Source organism: Corvus hawaiiensis, chromosome 10 (genome assembly GCF_020740725.1).
Source record: "Corvus hawaiiensis isolate bCorHaw1 chromosome 10, bCorHaw1.pri.cur, whole genome shotgun sequence".
Taxonomy (NCBI): Eukaryota; Metazoa; Chordata; class Aves; order Passeriformes; family Corvidae; genus Corvus; species Corvus hawaiiensis.
In genome coordinates, this window is record NC_063222.1 from 22757658 (window position 1) to 22782646 (window position 24989).

The 24989-nt window shown below is 37.4% G+C and overlaps 1 protein-coding gene across 7 annotated transcripts in view; it reads right to left on the minus strand.

Moving 5' to 3' along the window:
• Positions 1-24989, minus strand: part of NAALADL2 (N-acetylated alpha-linked acidic dipeptidase like 2) — a 421863-nt gene that overhangs the window by 151909 nt on the left and 244965 nt on the right. For all 7 annotated transcript variants that reach the window (XM_048314549.1, XM_048314548.1, XM_048314546.1 and 4 more), the window contains one exon: positions 18978-19097. In XM_048314549.1, coding sequence (XP_048170506.1) covers positions 18978-19097 — 120 coding nt within the window. The remainder of the gene's footprint in view (positions 1-18977; positions 19098-24989) is intronic.

Here is a 24989-nt window from a genome sequence, read left to right on the forward strand (position 1 = left end):
AAACTAATTAGAAAAAAAAATTATACCGTTTACACAATAGTATTTAAGAGGAAGAAAGTATATCAAACATACATGAAGAAATACATGTATGTACCTAATACATATTATTCTGAGTAAAATCAAATATATTAATTTAAAGAAAATCTCCTACTGTCATTATACTTCAGTGCAATGATCAGCATTAATTAGACAAAAAACAGTAATCAGTTTTTAACTGCTGCATTTTTCAATTCATAGTGCAATGTGCAGAAGACATGGTTCATTAATCTGAGACACAGCTTTACTGGACAGGTTAAATGTTATTAATTACTCTTTTCTACTGAAGTCCCAATTAAAATCATGATGTTCTGATAGGATCTCCCATCTCACTTGACTAATTGGCAGTACATAAAATTACCAAGCAAGGGGAAAGTTACATTGAAACTGTTGGAAGATCTCAGTGACACAACATCTTTTTATTTCTGTAACAGATTGTTTGGGTAGAAAAATAAGATTTAGATATTGTGGGTGTAATCAGATGCTGCTGTCCTCTCAATTACCTACTGTAATACAGAGCACTTGGAAGGGGCTGTGGTAACACAAAACTCAAGGTGGAAAAAACCCACTTATATACAGGTATCTTCATTTATATACCACTCTTCCAAATTGCATCTTTTTAACAAGTAAGGTTTGGTTGCACCTTGAATTTTTAATACTGCACTTGATGTTTAATCATGCTCCAAAATTCTCCATCAAAAACATTGAAGAGACAGTGTTCAAAGGAGTCTGTGGCAGAACTCTGTCTGCAGAGGTTCTGGCCTCTGCTAAGGCTGTAAAAGAGGAGGATGCAGCCAGTTTAATGGCTGCTGCACGGGGACCATGAAAACAAACACATCTTTCCATTCCAGCTCGAACACCGTCCTTGCCAGAGGAATGGCACCATTGTTAAAGTGAACAAACAGGGATGGGAGAGGGATTAAGCTGCATAAAACTTCAAACAGCCATAAATGCATACACGGTGGTCTCATAAATGACAGGCTGCTGCCATAAAGGTCTTAGAAGGGGGAAAATGTATTGCAGTAGAATTTATCAACTATTCCTGCCATACAGTGACATATACAGGAATGATACAAAATCAAACAGCTGCTCTGTATCATGGAAAGATATTAAGACTTCGATGTAGTTACTACCATAGAAAAGTTAACATGAAGTGCATTTATTTTTTTGAAAGAATCTGATATGTATATCTAAGATTTTTAAAGACATTTTCTTTCATCACTTTCCAAACTAAAATTGTCATTCACAATTTTCAGAATTTTGGGTGTTTTTTTTAATATCTAAAAAATTATTTCTAGGGAAGGGAGACTTTTATTTTGTATTTCCTGGATGTCCTAATGAATGTGGGAAGAAAAGCAGGAGGGAAGGGTAAGAAACTTTAGGATGTTAATCAGAAGAATCTGCATTTGAGCGATGGGGCTGTATGGCAGTGATGAGTAAGAGCTACTTTGCACATCAGTTTACCATCCATTGTATTTTTAAGTACACTCCTCTATCAGGTAAGTGCTATCCAAGGACAGTAGACTTTTCAATTAGCACTGGTCTCAAGTTTGTTGTGTGCTAGTTTGACTGGAAATCCATGCACTGACCTCTGGACAGCTGTACCGGTTGAGGAAAAACCTTTGGAGGCTTTTTCCCCCCCACTCTCTCTAAACCAAAAAGCATCTTGGTTTAATTCTGTAATCCTTGCACAGAAAAAATTTTAACATCCTGGTCCTACATGTGGTGTTAAGCTTATCAAGAACTGAATGTTCTGTCCCATACTTTTTCCTGTTTGCTGCCTGCTCATCTTCTATATGGTTTTATCAAAGAAAAGTAATTTGTTACACATCAGCAGTTTTTAAAAATGGGATTTTTCACAACAGGATATTTGGACAATTAAACATAAGCCAGATATACTGCCAGTTCCCTGCACTAGATTTTAGCAACTTTTAATACAAATTGAGTGCATATTTTATTGCCAGATCTTGCTTACCACTGCTAAGAAATTCACAATGTTCAATCTAATTAAAAATTAAATTGAACTACAATTCCCTAGAAACAAGGGCTGATTGGACTCAATAAGCTTTACTTAATTTATTTCAGAAACAAAATAATTGAATTGCTTACAGTCCAGAAAAAATGCTTCATTATTTGATGAGTATATAATACAAAGCCTTCCATATTGCTATTGCTTTCCTACATCTTCAGGAAATACTACTCACTTCTAAATAAGCATGTAGAGGAACACTGTGTGCATAATAAGTCTCATTAAATATTCAGTAAACATTAAAAAGAAACAGGCTGTATGAATGTCCAGATGAGCAACCTCCAGAAAGCCAACAGCATTTCCCTGTTCACACTGAAACTGTTGTTTCTGATTATGTTTATGGTTATTCCAGTCTATGTTTAGACTCTATTACAGAGAGACTAAAGATGAAGATCCATCATACAAAAAACAATTACATAAAAATATAATTATATCTTGCTAAATCATCAAGAATAAACTGATTAGACCCTTTGTTGGATTTTATGCATTTTACCCAACTTTTGATCCAAAATCCACCAAACTGCCAACAGAGTCACAGATGTGAGTCAAATCTGCCAGTGTCCCCTTGCTCTTTTTTCTTATTTATTTGCTTTCCTACCACTAGAAAAAATAATTAAGATGAGCAGATCCAATTTTCAAACACTGTTCCCAGCACAGGGCACTTCTCACTCAGAAAGCCGTGGTGTCAGGTTCCCCTCACCCTTCTGCACCTTGTGCAGAGCACAAAAATCAAAGCAGTATTCCCCTGGTGAAGTGGCTGCAGTTTCACTGTGCCAGCAGCCATTCTGCTCACCACAAACATTTAGGGCACCTGCTCCCAACCTCAGGTGAGCTTCAACTCTCTGCAGTCTTTTTCTTCTCACTCTTGACTCCAGCAGTGAGCTCCCAGCCAGGAGATACCCCAGTCGTGCTATCACAGAATGGATTGGGTTGGAAAGGACCTTAAAGCTCATCTCATTCCAGCCTGCCTTCAATAATCTGCAAGACTAAGGGAGTACATGAGCAGAGAGCAAGGGAAATACCTACTTGTATAAACATCCCTCACTGTGCCTCAGATGCAGTGTAAACTCATAACCTTTGATTCTTTCTACGGTCTTTTCCCAACTAGAATGTAAATATCCTTGGAGTGCCTGGAATATAACACTGGAAGTTAGCAGTGTTGAAATGCAAACAGCCCAAGCCATCCTTGTATCTCCAAGATCAAAGTAGGATTATGACTTTCCTAGCTCCAAGAGTGTAGCTGTTGTATGGTATCCACCAAGGCACCAGCAGATGTTATCAGAACCCACACAGCAACCAGACAGAGATTCTCAGTTAAGGCACATTTGCTGCCCCAAGTAATTGCATATTAGCACAATTGTTAGATTGCTAAAACATAGCTGCCTTCACTGGACCTGGGCCAAAACAGTACCTATTCACTTATTTTACTATTCTCACCATTATTATCCAATTATTACTACTGAAAGATTCTAATCTTTGTTTTGTTTTTTCTAAGTACAAGACACACTCCCTGCTCAACTCTCTCCTGGTCTATTACACTGCATCCAGGTTTCATGCTTTTGAAATAATGCCTTGAATGTAATATAACAGTCTCTTTTGAGGCTGTATAACAGTGTTATGTATTTTTAAATTTAAATTTTATTTAATTTTATGTTTCCAAGTAGAACATATAATGATATAGAGTGTGCTATACATAAGCCTCAGGCATATCTATATATCAACTAGGAAAACTGAATATTATTAATTGGTTAATGAATATTTTAGTTTCATTTACAGAAAAGAGCAGTGTTTAACTACTTGGTTAGCATGCCTTTAAGTAAATCAATACTCAGAATGAACTTATTTATTTTCCTTATTAGAAAAACAGTCACAAACCTGGAGTGATAAAAGAAGTGATCGTGAAGAATGTGCCCCAGTGCATAAAGTCATTTCAAGAACTATAAATATTAAAGAAGTTATTACAAACCTTAGCAATAACAGTTCTTTATAAATTAACAGTGCCGATTTCCTCTCCTAAGCTCCCCTAGAAATTCCAAAATTAAAAATTACACTAGTTTTGATTTTGTTTCCTCACTGACATTTCCAAAACTAGGATTTTTTACCACAAGAACTTATTCATGAACTGTGCTACACAGGACTTATCATGAATGCATCTTTCATACTGAACATCAAGGTTTAAAGTGGAATATGTAATAAACTGAAGCACCACATAATGTATAACTCTGGTACAGCAGAACTGTGGGCAATCTACACAAAAGATACAACAGCTGAAAAAGCCAACATGTACAGCTTTTGTGTCTTCCCAGGTCCTTTCTTTTGCACTGCTTTCCACTCAGCACATCAGTAAAACAGAGCTCTGCCTCCTCCTGTGACCTACTAAATAGCCCATTTCACCAAAATGAAATAGTAGAAAGAGCTACATGAAGGAGGTCCAAGGTTGAAGTACTTGATGAGAACAGGGAAGGCAGCTGGATTAGTTTGGCAGCCACAAAGCACTACAAAGTCATTCATTCACCAGCAGTTAGAAAAAAAAGCCAAACCAACAACCCCCAGCTCTTCCTCAGTAACACCAGTCTACAATTAGTTCCAAAACATCAATCCAAAATTATGTCCTTCCCCTGAAAAATATAAAATGTGAAAAATAAGTCCAATTTTCTGTCACAAAAATTTCTTTTATGCAGTGATTAGGAAAGGAAGACCCCAATACCAAAGCAAGGTCATACCAAGGGTGGTTAAGGAAGATGTGGCAGTAACACTCTTGCTCTGTCACTCTTCTCCTCCAGTAGGTCATTGACAGCACAGTATTTTTGTCTCTCTGACAATTTCTTGGGGAAGACCAAACGAAAATATCTTTTGAAACCTTGTATGTTAAAAAAAAAAAAAAAATACAGTTCACTCCAATGGGCCCACTGAAAAGATTTAGCACCACTTACAGCTCCTAGAACCCCACTAAACTTTCTAAATGACAAACAGAATACTGCGGCTGTAAGATGAATGAAAAAGAAGTACAATAAAACTCATGATCAATCAACACCTGTTACACCACTGTACCTCAGAAGAACTTACAGGAAAAGTATTTAAAGAATACACAATTTTGCTCTGGGGGGAAAAAAAACAAAAACCAACACAAAAACAAAGAAATGCCAAACCTAAAAATCCAAATAAAAGCTCCATCTCAACACTAAGTTATGCTGCAGGGGCATGTAATGAATGAATGGCCTGACACAGAATGAAGATGACAATCACAGGCCTTAGCCTGCATTTAACTGCACCAGCTTTACATCAAAATAACACCCTCAGTGTTAATAAACTTAAATTGCTAAGAATCTAAAATTCAGGCTTTCTGACCTTTATTTGTTGGTCTCCTCTCTCAAGTAAGAAGTGACAGGATGAGAGGAAACTGCCTCAAATTGCATCAGGGGAAGTTTCAATTAGGTATTAGGAAAAAATTCTTCACCAAAAGGGTTATCAAGCATTGGAAAAGGCAGCACAGAAGTGGTGGAGTCACCATGCCTGGAGGGATTTAAAGGATGTGTGGATGTGGCACTTGGGGACATGGTTTAGTGGTGGGTTTGGCAGTGCTGAAGGAACTTAAAGATCTTAAAGGTCTTTTCCCACCTAAATTATTCTGTGATTTCATGTGCAGGAAGCTATTTATCTCAGAAAATGGAAAAATAATATACACGTAATTGTTATGATTCTTTTTGACAGCAAATGCTAAAGATTAATCCTAAAATCGACAAAGTACATAAAGATAGTTAATTGTAGAAATAGACACAACTTAAACCAACAGAGAAACTAATTAATACTCATCTTTCCAACAAGGGCCTACACAGTTCTGTTAAGATACTTAGAGCAGGATGACAGGGGTTTTAAAATCAAATTTACCTTTTTGAGGTTTTGTCCACATCTACTAAACTGTCCTTTCAGACAAAATTGCTGAAGAGAATGATCTGTTCACATGACATTCCATGAAGATACTGAGTTAAGGAGGCAGCTCTGACAGTAAAACCCTTTTCTGACACAAATCAACTCCTTGCTCCCAATACACTAATCTTTGATTATTAAGAAAAAACTTCAAACTTTGAAGTCTGTCTTAGAAATATTTATCTTAATTTCATTTCACAGTCACTGACATTAAGTTCCAGGCTTACCATCTGAGATCTTTTCTGGAACAAAGTAACTGAAATTTTCTGGAAAACACTCTTTCAGAGGGCCATTGTTTTATGTTAGGTTGGGTTTTTATTGCTCTTCAAGTTTAATTAGAGAACAGGGTTACAGAAATATCAAAGATATCTCTTTCCCTACAAACACCTTCAGAGGCAAAACAAATCATCGTGCAACACACCTTGAGCATGAGATACCAACTAGCTTAATTCAGGAATAAAAGCTTACAATTTTTTTGGGTGTTGTTTAAGGAGCACAGATTTGTTAAGAACTCATTACACTGTCTATTAATCGTGAGTCCAAGAAAAAAAAAAAATCTCTAATATCCTTAAAGGGTGAAGATCAATGGACAGCATGCAGCTGGCACCCTCAGACTTGCATCAGTTACTCTGGGCTGCTCAGGTTTAGACTGAAGCTGGAATATTTTGTGTATCTTTTTTTTTCTTCCCCCTCATAATAAATGGGAAAGCATTAGCAGAGTTTTATATATGTGCTATCCCAAATGTCCAATTCCGTATCAGGAAATGTTTGTTTACATAGAGGACCTCACCTCCAAAAGTTATTGCAGAGAGAAACCCCATTTCACAGAACAGTCATGATTATAATTAAATTGCTCCAGACATATCCTCCACTTCAGGGAGTCAAGACACCTGTGACTGTCATTTTTAGGAAAAGGATACCGGGGGAAAAAAAATATTACCTCCTACTTGCTTTGCAACCCATCCTCTTCCCTGAAGCACAAGCCATGCCAAGGAAGGATATCAGGCTGACAGAGGGCATTTCTTACATTATGTTCTCACAGTGACAGAAAGGAGGAGAGATTTTTCTGGTCCATAAGAACTTCTTGACAGAAGACTAAGCAGCTGATCAGTCTGGATGAGAGACTGTCTCTGCACTTCACCATGACAGTTCATGGTGACAGGATTTCAACAGCCAAGGTGCTGTGTGATGGCCGTGACCTTATTGTCATGTGAGAGTTTTACCTGACCACACACCACCCATGGCTTCTTTTGCTAAAGGGGAATTGTTCTGTAAAACATACTCTGCAACAAGCATGTTTTTCATATTAAATAAAGTGAGTTTTAATGTGCTTAAACATAAGGTGGTGTTTTCCTGTTTCTTCTGGAAACCTCACTGCATCAAGCTTATCTCTTTACTGAGAACTAAGACCTGTTGTATTAACAATCAAGCTAATTTGGATATCAAAACTTAGGTTTTCTTGAAATTAAATAACATACTTGTAGTTTTATTCTGTTTGCTTGCGAACAGAAAAAGGGAGAAATAGGCAATTTAAGCTACTCTTCCCTGTTACCACTGCTATCACCAAGTATTGAACAATTCTGCACTGTTGGCAGGTCAGAAGCAAATCTTAGTTTCTGTATTTTCTGTATGCCTTGAAATAACTTCACCTCCAAAAAAAATAAAGCATGATGAGTGACAATGTCAGATTTTGTCCTTGCAACTTCCAGTGAATCTGTACAGTACTCGCATCAAAGTTCATCCAGTCAGGTATACTTGCAAACAATATAAATGAATTAATTATCAATTAAGAAATCATTAAACATATTACATTTTTTGTAAGATTCATTTTGCAGTTCCAAGGAGTCCAAGTTTTTCAGAAAAAAAGTACATGCAGAAAAGGCACACATGAAAACAAAAGGCATTTGCAAACAGATTCTATTGTATGTACAAATGTCACAGCAAAATAGATTTCTGTGTATGATAGTTTCACATATATTTTTTTAAATACTAATATCTTAACCTTTCCTAATTAGCTATTTTCTGATGATCACATTACATTGAAAAGGAATTAAATTTAAATTAAATACCCTGTAATGAAAATATCTGTAGTTTCATCACACTGTACCATACCTCCAACCCCACGTTGCTGAAGGCAAAAGTCATCTTTTAAAGATGCTGCCATTAATGTCAAGTGTGAAGCACTGTGCAAATAATATACATACAGTCCTTGTAGGTATTTCAAACCAAGAAAGACAAATACATTCTGCTTTGAATGGGACTGTTCTTAGACAGGAAGAGGAGGCCAGATCCCAGCTCTCCTATGCATTCCAAATGCCTTCCTTGTATCTCCTTTTTAAGGAACACTGAAGCACCTTATTGTAAGGGATAGTAATTTCTACACAGATGCTCCAGACTAATCAATTTCTAGTCTGTCATAAAGATTTCTTCAGCCTGTAATCCAGGAATGGCCTGAACTAGCAGATTTGGGCTTGCCTGTTTTTCTTATACTCTCTAATATGGTAAACAGGAATGGGACATGCCCAGTTGGTTAAGTGGATTAAATGTTATCATTTTTCCTCTGAGATTACAGTGGAGGCCTGACTGAAATGAGTTGTCAGGTCATTTCCCCAGTGGACATTTTATAACATAAAACCATCACATATAACTGAATGCTGACATAAGAAGCAATATAGTCAATTCCCACTCCAGGGAAAACCAAGATTGACTCAGAAGTGAAATATATGCTTCCATCTTATTGAACAGGAGGTCTCTCTAGGTCACCTCAAGGTCACCTCTGAGGCTGTGTAGTAAGAATTCTCATGGCTGCATAGTAACTGACAGTGGGAAAACATAAATAACAGGTTAAACTGTCAGTGCAGGCACTCCTCCAGCCTTCACAAAATGCAAACACACTGTCCTCCATCTGAAATATTACCTGCATCTACACATAACTGAGCTGCCCTGACAGATCTCAGCCCATGCACATTCTGTGATTATTCACAATTACAATGTTTTCCTTGGCAGCTGGGTTTGTTTGGTTAAGGTTTTTTTATCTGATGAAGAACCTGATTTTTAGAGAAATCTGAAGTGTACAAGAGATGTGAAATTTGAAACAAATAATGAAAAATTGCACTAGTTATTATACCGCATTCTAAATCAATCAAGGAAAGTAGACCCCAACTTTTTTAACTTAAGGTTTCAGTGACTGTGATCATGTGACTTTTGTTTTCTCTCCCAGTGACCATAAGGAACTTCAGGAATCTTTTTATTTGCAACAACCCTGATTGATTATCCCAAAAAGCATCCCAATCAATGCTTTAAAAACAAACAACAAAAAACCCCCAAACAAACAAAAAAATCAATCACCTTGAATGATCACAACTCCAAATACGGAGAATTACTCTCAGAAAATTACCTAGAATAAATTCAATGCTAAACATAAACACAAAAGCACAAAGAAAAAATCCAGAAACCAAATAACAAAAACCAAACTCACTTAAAAACATGAGAATGTAGCAGGATAACCTATAAAGGAAGCTGCCATTTTGTTAGACCTCGATCAAGAGAAAACAACATAAGCCTAACTTTGTTGTGCATGTTGTGTTTGTGAGTTATTCACTGAGACCTAAAGAGGAAATTAAAATGCCTGAGTTCTCATATTGAAATGCACAATCTTCTCCTGTTAAGTGAAAATATGTTCGCTGTGGAAGAACTGCCTTCTGCACAGAAGGTTAGTTTAATGTTTTGGCAATCGAAACAAAATATTCCAAGTGGTTATTGCTGTACTTGCAAAGAGGGTGCCAATTATATTTGTGATGATGGACTTGGTGCTTTTCTTTTCAAATTCATGCACAGGCATCAAGAGGCCCAAATGGCTAAGAGTGAAAGTTTGACTTTGTTGTTCTGTGGCATCATGCAGGCAAAGGGAAAATTAAAAAATATAATGCTAAAGCCACCTCTTCCCTCTCCAGGGGAAGTTACATATTTTAACCATCTGTGCTCCACAAAATCCAGCTACAGACAATCTGAAAAGAGCAATTCAAATAATCCTAGGGAAAATAATAAAAACTTTCCATAGACTGGCATTATAGAATGTAAAACACACTGGTTCCATGGATGCAAATGAAAAGGTTGGATCTCAGCATCCAGCAAGTTCATGTTTCTACTCAGAGTTCTGATCACATGGCAAATTACAGGTGTATTTGAAATGGCAGAATTCAGATTTTCATGCATAGATCACAAGTGTTGATTTTGTGAACCAACTCTCACAGTTGTCTCTAAAGACATGCAGAACCAACACAAAATCAAACCAAGGTCTGGATCTGGCTGTATTTCCTAAAGAGCCACAAGGCATGAAAATCATTCTTCAGTTGAGCAATCTGTGACATCCTGGTTTTCAAATAAAACACTGATTCTAGGAATAGAACTATTTACTTCTATAATTTCTTAAAGCATGTTTTACATAAATACTTTATTCAAGAATAGTGACTTTTGATACCTTTCAACCCACTTTCTCAGTTCACAGATATGTAAATACACTGATTATTATGAAGTATTCTGAAATGAGGAGAAAAGACTATAAAGAGCATAAAATGTCAGAGAAGAATCATAACTTCTTCTTAATAAAATAATAAACCAGCAACTACTATAGAACATGCCATACCCATGTCAAACCCACTACACAATGAGGGCAGTACTTCATACAACACTTGTTGCCTGAAGAAAGATGACCTTTTGCTCTGATCACTACTCCAGAAAATACCAAATATAAGCAGGATGTACAATGCTGGTCTGTGCCTCTCCTCTGCAGAGCTACTGAAGTGGGCAGTTCTGAAAATTCCTGGCATTGCTTCACCCAGTCCAGTGGCTGACACTTTGAAAGAACCAAAAGTCAGGTAGATCTGTTCTGGCAGGATGAGATTTTATATATTCATCCCTCATCCCTACTCAAAGCTCCTGGATCTTCCATTTTCCTTTCCTTCTTTCTCAGCCATTGTTGAAATGTGCTGGAAACACATGAGCTGGGAAAAGGCCCAGATAATTTGTCTGTCAATGGCTCTTTTGTGAAATCCAAGCTCAACTAATGCAAAAAACCAGCTCAATTAGCAGCTTGGGTAGGAGAAAAATGCTTATCAGTCCCTACATAAGCAACAAAAAAAAGAGCCAAGACCACTAGCAGAAGCACGACCAGTGCATCTGCAGAAGAGCAAATTAAAATGGTTTAGATTTTATGAAGGAAAGACAAAGTGGTGTTTCCCATTGCCCTGCACACAAGTGTGGATCATGTGTGGATTTAGGGTACAAATTGAGGCAATGGGTATCTTTGTCAGCTCTGCTTCAGAACAGTTGCTTCACAGAAAAGCCAATTCAGTTGACTTTGCACCATTTATCAGGACACAGCACTCACACAGTAAATTGGATGATTGCATTTACTATTCACTTTTTAAGGGCTTGATAAAATAGAAAATTATGCTCGAGTTTCACACCTCTAAAATCAGACAAGAGCTTCAGAAGACCCCACAATGAATTCTTTATGAGTCAGCCATTGTCCATGTTTGAATGGAAGCCTCTTAGTGTCTCACTCGATTTTACTGCACTGAAAGGAGGAGACCTCCTATAATACTGGTCAGCCTTTCCCCTCAGGAAATAGCAATCCATTATGGGAGATGGACTAATTTTTCAAAGGATACATTCAATACATGTAGTGAATGTGCAACTAAACAGCCAATTGAGTATATTGTTACTGTGAGGATACTGCAACACGATGTACCAGACAACGAGGCCCATGGAAAGAAATAAATATGGACCAATTCTTGGTAGATGTTTCAGAGATGTTTATTTCTCCAGCTGCATGGCTGAGGATCTGCCAAGGAACTGCTCAATCACGGGGCCCGAGGGTCCTTGCCAGGCAGGGGAACACAAAACAACCAACGGGGAACGAGGCTGACCAGGGGCAGGGCCCCAACAGTATAGGAATATTTAGAATCATTTTCCCAAAAGAAATACAAGTGTTTAGGGTTACTGAAGAGAATGGGACTATGCACTGAGTCAAATCAGGAAGAATTCACTGTTTGAGTCACCAGCAGGACTTCAGAAATTTCTGTATCAACATAGAAGACAAAGAGAGAATAAGAACACCAGCTGGGAACACAAGTAAGTCTGCAAATCAGCAGTGCCTTCTCAAAACATCCAGGGAAAACTGTGGGGCATCAGAAATGCAGAATAATCAATACCTACTTTTGGTCATTAACTTACATTTCCCCTCGTTTACTCTGCTAATAGCCCATCTCTCCATCCATGCAAACAAATCCAGGGGTTTGTAAGCAAAAAGGAAATGAGTAATAACCAGAAGTTCTTTTACTGATGCAACCAAAATGTTAATTACTAGAGAATATTGACAAGTTGTGCTATAATTATGCTTCCTTCCAGACATCAATTGCTTTTCTCCTACCCCACCCCTTACATATTCTTCTTACTGCTTACAAGAGCAAATTACTTTTTCCCATTTATACTGTAAGAAGTGGAGTGAGAATTCCCTCTTTAATTTACTGCAGTGCACTTGACTAAGGGGGTAAGAGAGCAAATTTTTGTCAACTATTTCATACTCATGTGGACAGATACAGATTGGATTTATAACTGCACTGGCACTGTTTCACTTTTAGGTGGCACAGGTCACAGTACATCATCCTTCAAATGCTGGATGAAATTGGAGGAAAATTGACATGCTCAGCTAAAAATTATTCTGGATACTAACAGCCTTCTAGGAACTGAACACTGCAGCTCAGTGTGACCTGGTTCCAATCAGGAATACAAAACCACTGTTTGTGACTTTCTATTTCACTGCTTTTTTAGTCATCAGTTACAGACTTCTCAAGTCACTAGGACTTCTTGATTTTCTTTCCCACAGTACCTCACACTGCAGGGAAAATGTATCACAATTTCTACCTTATTTTTTTTTTTCCCAGCTATATTTTAAACTAAGTTTACCAATAAAGAATTAAAATATGACTTCAGGATGAAGCATTAAGTGATAAATCTGTGAGGAGTGACTTGTTTTTTTAACTCTGGTACATTCCTCAGTGGGCTGAGGGTGCATTTCTTAGTCAACCCAGCCCAGATCAGATTTATGTTACAGAGGCAGGGTGTCTCCAGGCTTCTCTAATTAACTATGTTTTGTTCCTTCTGTGCAAAAGGAACAAGAGAAAGCACTGCTATCAGTCAAAGCAGGAGGAATATAACTGAGAACTGTGCCTACCAATCTCTCAAATTTCTCACTTTCTGATGAAGGAAGGCCAATGGTCTTTCTTTGAAACAAACATAAAATTTCTCGATAATCACTAAAGATCAAAACAGCTTATGCATGATTCCATGAATCACAAAATCAGGAAGAGGCAAACAGGTGACTAAAAGAACCATTCAAAACACAGGATTGATGAGTATGAAATTGCAATTACATAAACACTTTTTTTGGTATAGACTGTTGTGCAGTTTTTTGAAGGCCTAGGTAGAATTTATGTAGGAAGTAGAGAAGAAATGCAAAGGGACCATTCTTTAGACTGTGTGGTATCTCACAGATTAAAGAGGCTGTTTGAGGAAGGGGAAGGTTAAGAACATGACTACACTACATCTAGTCTTTGGGGGAAGAGAAAAAGGATAAGGAATAAAAGCAACTAACTTGAAGGAGAGCATCTCTGATAAATTCAGGGGAGACAAAGGCTAAGGAAAGCACAAAGCAACTGCTACTTCCTTCAAGACAAAATAAGAACTAGCATACTCGGTACAAATACGAATGGCTAATTAGCAAACTCTGCACCAACAACTTGAATGAATCAACCGGAATTCAGTTTGGACTATCAAGAGAAACTCTCAGGATTTTGGGAATAGAAGTGAGATTTTAAGAGGATGGTTAAGTTAAGAGAAAACCTGAAAACAGGATGCTATTCCAGTGGATGCTACTAGATAATCCCTTCAGATCCAGATCCCCAGGTATGGTTTTACATGCTTCTATAATTTTTATTTATACTGCCCATATCTGTGGCTTGACTTTTCAAGAAGGGCTTTAGGAAGGGATATAATATCATTAAAACTCCCACAGCACTCATATAGAAAATGTGTGTATATAAAGACTTTAGGAGCCTTGGAAAAAAGTTCCACTGTCCAAAAAAAGCCACAAAAAACCCCCAACCAAAACTCCAATGTCCTTAATAATGAAATGCATATAAAGTGTTTATGTTGCTTTAAAAATAGTTGGTTTTTTAACATGGTTTTTATTTGTATACTTACATGCATACACTGTATATACGTATATAAACATACATACATGTATTTGGGTATCTCTAGGGAGGGAGGAAGGGATGGAAGGAAAGGGAGGGTCCTCGTTAAATGGAGATTTACAATGTAAACTATAATCTCCACAGTTGCATGTGCTAGCCATAAAAAGTACCAGAGGGAAGGAAATAAACAATGTAGACATTGTAGAAAACTGAAATTACGTTTTCCAAAGTAAACTTATTTAAAACTTACACAGTTATTAAATTGCCTTTATTCTGGACATCTTCAGTATTTTCCATTTAGCAAATCCTTATCTATAAGGGCCTGCCAATAACCTCTGCATGAACATCCAAGCCTCCACATTCTTAAACTTTATGACAGTTAAAAAGCAATTTTATGAATATTTACGAAGGCAGTAAATTATTAAAATAAATATAGATATTTACACAGTAGAACAACATCTTCATTTAATGGATGTAGAAAAAATGTTAATATGTGAACATTTTAAAGATGAAGTGGTTTGGCCTTCGGGGCTTTTGTTACTCTATTAAAAGTTAATTTAGGACAAAAATTATGGCTTTTTCATGAACTGCAGCCCCTAAAGATTAAATCATGATCAAGACACACAACATTTTTCAAAAAATGAATCTGTTAATGGCATTTCCAGAGGCTGGATATGGAAACCACTGTGCAGTTCTCCCTGAAAAAGCCTCCTCTGGCTTCTTTAACGTGCTCAGAGCAGTGGCACACACTCGGATGTGCTCTAGGGACAGGAGCTGGGTGCTATCAAGGTGCTTTTGCCAATCTTTCTGCCACCACACATTTTATACTATTAGAATATGTTGTCTACAAACACAGTGGGCAACTCAAGGTGCTCTTTCTCAAGGAGGTGTTCTACACCACGAGTGATTTGCTTAATCACTGGTCATAAACTTCACCACCTTTCACCAGCCACATTTATAGATCCTCCTGGTTCAAGGACATCAGGAGTCTGCTCTGACCTCCTGTGACTGGCTACTCAACCCCACCAGTGACCCCAATAGCCCGAGTTCCACCAAAACACAAATTTTCCTTCTAGCCAGAACACCAGGAGACAGTCACTTTCAATCTCAAGGTGTGAGAAAATAAGTGTTCTTTTTATGGCAATTCCCTCCAGAAGCTGTCCCTCACTTCTCCTTCTACATTTTGTCTCGTTTCAGCTCCCTGCTGAAGAAGATTTTTTTTCTTAATCCAGCCCCCTCTTTATTCAGCAACAATCCAGATGTTACAAGCATCTCAGATTAGTCACAAGATCCCTTCAGGAGTTCTTGTAACAGTTTGAATTTTTTCCTTCTGTCAGTTTTTCAGCACTGTGAATTATTCTGGCTAACAAGACCAAAATAACTTGGTTATGCCAAGTTTCCTGTTACATGAGTGCTCCCTGGGTGCCCCACTGCTCAGTCCATTGCCTCAGTCTGTCATGCTATAGAAAATGGCCACTCCAGGTGCTGGGCGTAGTAAATTCCTGAACCTTTCAGTTGCATTCAAAAAGGATTCTGCCTTTGCAATACTGCTACTTCCCCCTTGAAGCATTTCTCCCATTCCTTTCCCCCCACTTTTTATATTAATCTTTTAATAGATCTTGCTCACTAACTGATCCTAGTGCTTTAACAATGGTAAAAACCCCTTCTCAAACCCCTGCTCCACTCCAATATCTATCTATATATATCCATATGTATGTATGTATATAAAAAAGACATAGCATTTTTTTATCACCACAATTTAAACTACTTGGTTTGTTACTTTGCTTTGGGTTTTTTTCCCCACAGAGTCAATGCTCTTGTTGATACCCTGCTATAAAGGTAGGGTCCATGTTCTTTTTATAGCTGTAACTTATGATGTGGCTGAAGTAACACAATCTCTGTTTGAAAAGGTCCAGCTTAAGGGATAAAGATGTGTCTCTGTGATGCTGGACATGTGCCCACTGCCATGGCTGCTGCCCCTCTCACCCTGGCCAGAAACCATGTTCTGATCAAGTGGAACAGAAATACAACATTCCCAGTGAAATGTGAAAATCATATCCAATTACAAAAATAACTCCAGGTCAGATTTCTGCAAATCTTGTTCTCACAAAGCAGCTTAAATTTATGAACCTTACGAAATTTAATCAGAATTACTCATGTTTAAGACGAAACTGCATATTTTAACAGCACATTAACTTCAGGCTTTTCTGCATACTCCAAATTCCCTCTACATTCCAATTTCAAATTACTCCAAGCTCTGAACTCTGTCTGTTGTTTTCAGTTTCTCTGTCTAAAGATATAAGAGATAGGCCCAGTCTGAAAGACTGACACTAGAAACTCCAACCTTAATCCTCCCCCAATTTTGTACCTTATCCAATCTCCATAAACTAAACCTCTACTGCAAAAATACTGTCATTTATACAATTATTTTTCCAAATATGCCAATTTCCATCCCTTGGACTTATTTCTGTAAATTATCCCCTTGAACATGAAGCTCTTTTCTACCAGCACATCCTTTGTCTTAATGTGATGTAAGAACAAAAGAAATGCTGTTCAGTTTTCATGGTGATTTTTTTTTTCTGGCAGTAGTAGTTTATTATTTCCTTCAGGTTTTTTCCAATGGACTCAGTATGAAGAGAAAGAACAGTCAAAATTTTTTAAAAAGGCAAATTAAATACACAAAAGAGAAAAATAGAAAAAAAAAAACCCATATGAAAAACAGCAGTAAAGAGAGAGGGAAAAACAAAAAGCATAACTGTGCAAAGGAGATACAACTGAAAAATAAAGACATAATTAGAAAGTGTTATGAAGATGAAACCTCAGTGCAGGGTCTGTAATAATAAGATTCAAATCCAGAGTGAGATACTTGTATAATACAAAGTAATAATAATGAAAAATTAAAGGAAATTAACCCATGAAAAATGCAAGTTAAATACAAAAATTGGAAAGAAACCCACTAATTTATATGTATATATAGCCACAGCTCTCTTACGAACTAGTGCTCTGTTTTAATGTGATGTAAAACCAAGCACATGGAAGGCAGAGATAAGGAAAATATAGGGAGAGGGCAGTATCTGCTAAAACAGGAATGTGAGACTCAGTGAGTACAGAAACATAAACATTACGGGGGGAAAAAGATACAAAAAGTGGATTCAGCAGAGACATACTGGGCCCATTTAAACCAGCAGGACGTGCAGTTTAAGGCAATATTTCACATCAAATATTCCTTAGGAAAGGAGCATCTACTTCTGATAATGTTTCTACACCTTTTCTGATACTTAGGAGCAAAGTAAGGCTTACAATTATTTCACTGCCAAAAAGACACAAATATATACACATCTATTCTATATATATATATATAGAATATATGTATCATATTCTAAAAAAGGGTAGCTTAGAGCCTCAAGAAAAAGGGCAAGCTTTCTACCTGTGCTAGGAGAGCACAGAAAGTAGGTTTGGGTGGTTGTAATTTTAGCTCAGACCCTGAGCACACATTGGAGTCAATCTCCTGATCATGCTACACACTTTGGTTTGTGCTGTATAACAGACTCTGAACATGCAAAACTGATTCTTTTGGAGCACCAGAAATGTAGCTAATGCACCTCAGCCATTAAATAGCACATCTTTGGGACCAGGCTACAGCCAACCCACACAAAAAGCTCCTGAGATGCTCCTCATCCTCAGCACCTCCTGCTTTTCCCTACTCCAGGCTGCTCGGCTCAGTAATTCAGACACAGTGAGTGTTCACAGGAACATAAATTGGTAAAAAGTCCATCTCACAGACAGTGCTGTTACAGCAAACTTTACATCTTTATCAAATCCCTACTTTATGAGCCCTGATTGCTGTTTCATTGGCTTTGTCAGCAGTGAAATGCATGATCAGATCTATTGCTGGAAATGATGGGCAACAACCGAGACCCAGCAATGACAACTGACCTTTCACAGGCATAATTAAATTGCATCTAAATAATTTAAATAAACAGCTAAAGCTACTCAGCTGAAAATGGCATTTTTATTGAGACAAATCTTATTCCTATAGAAAAAACGTTAAGTGGTTGTTTTCTGAATCTGTGTTGAAGTCCCAGCTGGGCTTTCTGTGGCCAACAGAGCAGGTCCTGATCCACTTAATTGCAAGATCTGGAGTCACTGCTCTTTTATAATTGCTTTTGTGAATTGGGAATGAATTGTTTAAGCATTTACTGAGCTACTATATTTTCTGTATTTTCTGAAAGTCAAACCAGCATTTTTGTTTATAAGACATTTCCAACTGAAGGCAGTTACTGCACGTTTAGAGTTTAAATGTGGTTTATCTGTTGAGTCTATTATGTTTAATGCAAAAGGGGATTAATGAGCTCCTGCTCTGTGCTCTCTGCCAGGGTTGGAGTTGGAGAAGATGGATACACATGCACCCATGTACACCCTCCCCAGACACAATCCCTTCTGCTTTATTGTTTCTTTCACTCACTTCTTTTTTTGTCAAAAGGCTTCTAGTACACCCAGAGAAAATACCGCAGAGTACTGGGGCACTGCGAGATATGCAGCAAAATGAACAGCACATAAAAGGCACTGCAGAGTGAAGTGGGAAGCCTTGAGGAAGAATATGAATGCCAGTAAGTCCTGACTTATTGGGGGGGGGGGAAATGGGAAATTCTTTGTTTTGGTATTTTGAAAGTGAAACAAAAACAAAAAAACCCCCAACAAATGAATAATTCAGCTGATGTGTAACCAACCTTGTAAAGCAAAGGTGATTGTCCGAGCTTCAAAAGTGCAATTTTTTTGGTCACATTTGTGATGGCTTGAATCTGGATCAGGTCTTCCATGGTCCCATACTGGACATCAACAAGCTCTGCCTGCAAAGAGGAGACAAAGTTCAGGCTACACATACAAACACACATCACTGAGGGTGCTCCTTGAATGGAAACAAAGTTGTTTGCATAAGCACAAGAGCAGAGTCCTGCAATTGCCTTACTCCAACTTCTAATCATCAATATCTGTAATAGCAAAGACCTTGAAAGTTCAATCTGACAGATAACTTTTTGCAGTTTTAATTCACAATTCAACAGCTGTGATAAACTCTTTTTTTTTTCTCCCCCCAGTGGTTATAAGTGATGCTGATTCTGATGAGAACTTCCCCTCATTAGCTACAAGAATTTATTTAAAACTTAATGGATACTAATTCACTTCTGTTTATTTTCTTGAAAGGAATCAGAGTCTTGTAAAGTATTTTAGGAAATGAGTGATTATACTGGTCACTTCTGAAAATACAGTTTTATTTTGTGGTCTCATGTGACTCTTGAGCAAGCTTACCTAACTATTGAAGTATTTGTTTTTAACGCATCAGTTTTCCAAGCATTATACACAGATAACTAGAGTGGTAACAGACTATGCTCTGATGTGTACACTTTTCTATTAGTGCAAATTTTCAAATTATTTGGAGTTAATTCAAACTAAAAGTGTTTGGAGCAGAAAGATCTTCAGCTCTTCAGTTAGGACTCTGAGAAAATATAGTACAATTTCTAAGTTATTATTAAATGTCAAACACTGGCAGTGATGGAAAAATTTTTCAAGACGGGTTTTCAAGGATTTTTTAAAATATATAATTTAAGAATGACCAAGGGTATTTTTCTCACACATTCATAACAACAAATTCTGGTGAAAACAAGGCAAGAGGATAATCAGTCTTGTACATTACTATTTTAGAATGTTTGCTCTCAGGACATCATTGAGGACATTCTGGAACCTCTAAATCCCACATAAAAGTGCTCACATAAAAAGACAAGTACAAGAAGACACAAGAATATTACATCAGGGTTTAAAAATTAAAATAAGAGCAGCAGTACAACATGGAAAAGTTTTCTCTTCCAGTACAGTTTTGTAATTGAAGTATGGATTCATTGCCAAAGGCAACAGCTCTGATTTTGAGTATCCCTACACAAACTATTTAAATTCTAGCAACAGTTGTTCTGGATGTGTAGGATGTGTGAAATTTTAGTAGATTCCTGAACATGGGTATTTTAGGAAAGTATTTACCCTTAAAAAAACTGTATCTGAGTGAGTTTGCGTCTCAACATTCAAGCTGAAACCATACAAAAACTTTGCCAGGATTCCTGTCTTATTAAATTCTTCTAAATTCTTCAGATGCGTTTCCAAGTCGGTAACATGTCATCAGTGCTGTACAAACCAAGTATTTGGAAAGGCCAGCCAAAGCTATAAGATACTTTTGAACAGGCAAACATCAGATTTAACACCAAATAATGAAATGTAGAACAGGAAAGCTCTCACTTCATACTGTTTCTTCTGAAATATATGGGGGTTTTGATATCTAAAGAACTAGAAAACTATTCAGTCAATGTAATTTTTTTTCCTGTCTGACCACAGTATTTGAAAAATAGGATAAAATCAAGTGAAGATTTCATACTAGGCAAAGGTATTTTATGTTTTACCTAATCTCATGCCTCCAGTTTTAAAGAATTAATCTCAGATAAGGAAAGGGTTTTAACCAGGGTATTTCCTTAAGTTCATAAAATTCTTACCTCCTTCTGTAGGTCTCATCTTTATTTTAATTTTTACCTACACCTATGCCATTAGATACAATAATTATTAGTGTCTCAGAAGTCTCATGGCTTGAGAGGTTATGGGAGGTTATATCTAGGTTCATTTCTAGGGATACATCTAATTCCTTTGGACCCAATGCCTTCCCTACCTATCCTCCAAAAGCAAAAAACAGAGCTTTCATCATTTGTATGAGAGAAAGCACACTGACTTTTCCTGAGGCAAAATCAATACCCAAATATGTAAGATAACAAAGTATCAGACCATTTGCTTCTCCAGGATGCCTGGGTGGAAACGAGCTCCCTGCCCATCTACATTCATGTGCTGCTTCTCTGCACATCCCTTTTGCTCACTGCTTCTCCAGGGTGCTATCCACTGCTCTGTAAACAACAAAACTACATGTTTGCACAATTATGAATGTGTTTAGGAACTGCCCTTGGATGTTCTTAGTTAATTTATGGATGCAAACTGCATCTTCAAGAGCGGCCCACTGGTCTTTCCCAGGCAACATGTGCTCAACAAGAGAGAGGCAGAATAGGAGGCCCTGCAAAAAAGCACAGCTCATTTTTTAATTATGTGGAAACCAGAAGTTGACTCCCTGCTGCCCCAAACACTCTGCAAACCATGTGCTTTGCTTCAAATTTTAAAAACAAGCCCCAATGCCAAAGCTGTTAAATACATTCATATATTGAGAGTTCATGTAAGAACTCATTGCATAATGAAGCAGCTGGGTATAATATATAGAGTTTCACGTGCTCTCATCACACAACTTCCACATGGAATGTGGATGTGTCAAAGCTCAAAGGTTATCACATTCTGGAAACATTTAGCCTAGCACCCAAAGACCTGCACAGCTTATGTCCGCTCTAACTTCAGCTAAAATGACAAAAAAAATTGAATCAAATCTTCTCTTGAGTAAAACTACACATGGCTCATTTCTGGCCAAATGAAGTCAATACCTCACTGCAAGAGATTAGAACAAAGTCATAACATTTTGGCAATACAATCCAGAAAGTAACAGGTACACGTTCAATTATGAAAACAGTAATAAAAATTATTCTTACCCCTTCCTTTATTCTGCACCTGAACACTTGAGTAAAATTTGTAATAAAAAGCAAAATAGTTTGCAGTATTAATGAAATCTCATCAAATATAGTACAGCAATACTAGCTCAGAGTAGTGAGTTTCTGTTTTATTTAACGGACTGGGGCTCAACTAATTGGGACTCTTACTTCTAATATAAAATAAAATATTGAAAAAATACAACTTCAAAATAATGGAATTCTATTGAATCCAGATTTCTACCTTCTTAATAATCCACTCAGAAGCTGACAGACCATTTATGATGCATGAAGGCCTGTTTTAGTCACAACATTCCTAATACCTCCAGAAATGAATAAAGATTAAATTTCCTATTATTTCTTTTTTCTTTTTTTAGAAATGCTTACAACATGACATAATCCTCATTTTACACATACCAGCTTTTGGAAAAGCGAAATACCCCACCCCAAACTACCCATATTTGATAAACTGCTTTCCTGTGGCCATGATAATTCTGTTCAAAAACAAAAGAGAACTCATCCTTTTATCAGGTGCTGAAAAAGAGCACTTGTCTTCCTTGTTTAGCTATGCCACAGTAAATCCTCTTACCCTAAAACTGGGAAACTGCTAAAGAATGAGTTGTTTTATCCATCTGAATTAGGTACTTACTCCTCCAATCGTTTCAAGCTATGCTGTTTGAAAGATACGACTATTTAGGAACAAATTGTGATGTGCATTGTGGAGTTCAGTAGTATTCCCCCATGCATGAAATGAAGTAGGGGTAGGTGATAAAACAAACATTTTTAGGAAAAGTAATTATTTTATGTTAGACAACTTATTAGTTTCTAAGTCTCGAGATGATGCTCACTGAGTTGTAAACATTCTATCTTAAAAGTTCTAATAGAATCACCCCAAAGCAGAAAAGACAAACACTAAAAATGCCACAATCAACACAGTCATGGATTTTTATCCTAATTTCTTCTACTTATCTCCAAAAGGAAACAGAATAAAAGAGCGTACTTCATCCAGTCATGGATGACAGAGAGGAAAATGGGTCTTGCAAAGGAAAAATATGAATAACTATATGAAGCAGGTGGCAGCTGGGGCCTTGAAGATGCTGGATACTATTTTTAAACCTTGCTTTCTTGCAAATTCTGAGGCAATTAAAAAGAAGTAAGATAAATAGTTTGAAAATAATAATAGAAATATGTTTGTCTTATCACATTCTCATCAGTTCACTTGACTGAGGAGAAGGATTTAATAACAGCATTATACATGTGTACCCAACACACTGGCTGGCAGGCAGATTGTGGCCGATTTGCCAGGGGCACACAAGGAAGCAAAAAGACTGAGGGAAGAAACCACAGAAAAAAACAAAACCAAAACCCAACACAAAACTCAAAGGTGGTACACACCCAGGAAGGGATGTTTCTCACAACCACCAAAACGAGGATGGAGTCAGTGCAGGTAAGAAAGCAGCTCTTAAACTGAGCTCTTAAAAGCTTGGCAGAAAACAAACCCAAAGCAGCACACAGAATGGCTGTGGTGAAAAGCCTTCTCCTCTTCATGCTACCTGCTGTTAGTGCCACAGCTCAGTAACCTCAAACAATGGATATATTTTATCAAATGCCAAGCTGCTGACCCATATTAATGAATGGATTCTGTACAAACTGTAGGGGAGGTCAGGACTGTGGAAGCTGCAGGTATGAAAATAACACAGTCAAGCTCATATTCCTCATATTCTCATATTCACAGTTCCTGCCTACCCACCAAAAGGTTTCACAAATAGATTCCCTAAAGAAACTCTTAAGTAGTGAAGAAAAATAAATATTTAATATTAATTAATATTGTTTATTCATGAGATTTAAGACAATTTCTCCAAAAATCCCACATGCAATTCTAGAAGCATCAACCCTCAGTTCTGTCACTGTTCAGACTCACTACATCCCCTCCTTTCATCCAGGCCAATGCCCTTCATTTGTCCTTCAACGTTCAGCTACTATTTTCAGGTTGTTCACAAAATAAAGGCAGCAGAAACATCCAATGCACAATCAATCACAATTAAATAACCTTCAACTAGTCATCCTGCCTAAAATAAAACTCCAAAATATATTTGCAAATTGTATCTGAGAAGGCAACAGTCTGCAATCAGGACATGAGGCAAACTTTAATTAAACACATCGCTATAATTTATTTGCACAGCTCTGAAATTGAGGCTGAAGGCAGCATTCAGCAGAGCATAAAAGTAAACTCAAGCTGGTGTAGATCAAAGCTGGACATCAACAAACGTGAAGAAAGCTGCAAATACAAAATTAGCCGATCTTTAAAATTAGAGATAAGGAAGGAAGAATAGGGGAGATAAGGGAGTTGTGCCAAATCTTTTGTTGGTGTAAACTCTGTTACGCTGTCTGACCAGAGCTGTTCCCACTCCAGCCAAAAGCATCCTTCAATAATCAGGGAGCCACAGCTGTCTCCCTGTGATTGCCACCACCAAGCCTCCCCCAGGGTACTGCTGAGCACACCAGAGACAAAATACCCAGCCAAAGCTATCTTTTACATACTCACTGTATTTCTACAGAAATGTTAATAACCAAAGCTGTCTTTCAACTTTTGTCCTTCACTTGTTTCCAGGCAAAAGAGTAACAGAGACACTGTCTGAGCCCAAAAAAAGTAAATAATCACATATCTGGATTAACTGAAGCTGATTTTTCTCTGTTACAAGACTAAGAGATGCTTCTGACCAACGATGTCTGGGATGATTTAAATCAGAGAACTTCAATATTGCTATGTGTTTTACCTACAAGCCCTGGTCCTCAAACAGATTTGTGACATCTTTTCTTCATGGTTGCTAGCATAAACCTATGGAGGCTTTCATTTCTTTGCTTCAATATTCCTGCTCCTACAATAGAATTCTGGAGTATTTTAATACAGTATGACTCACAGTGTCAGCTTACAGTCAGAAAGGGTTCTTTGTGTCTACATTTTATTCCATAAAATTGCACGCTGCATTACAGTGGCAGCTAAAACTGTAATTTATACTAAAACAGGAGACAAAAGATGTCCCCTAACCTCAGTTTGATGGCCTTGCAGACCAAGTTCAGCCACAGACACATTCTATGTCCACTCTTCCTCCTCGTCCCACCTGTCCA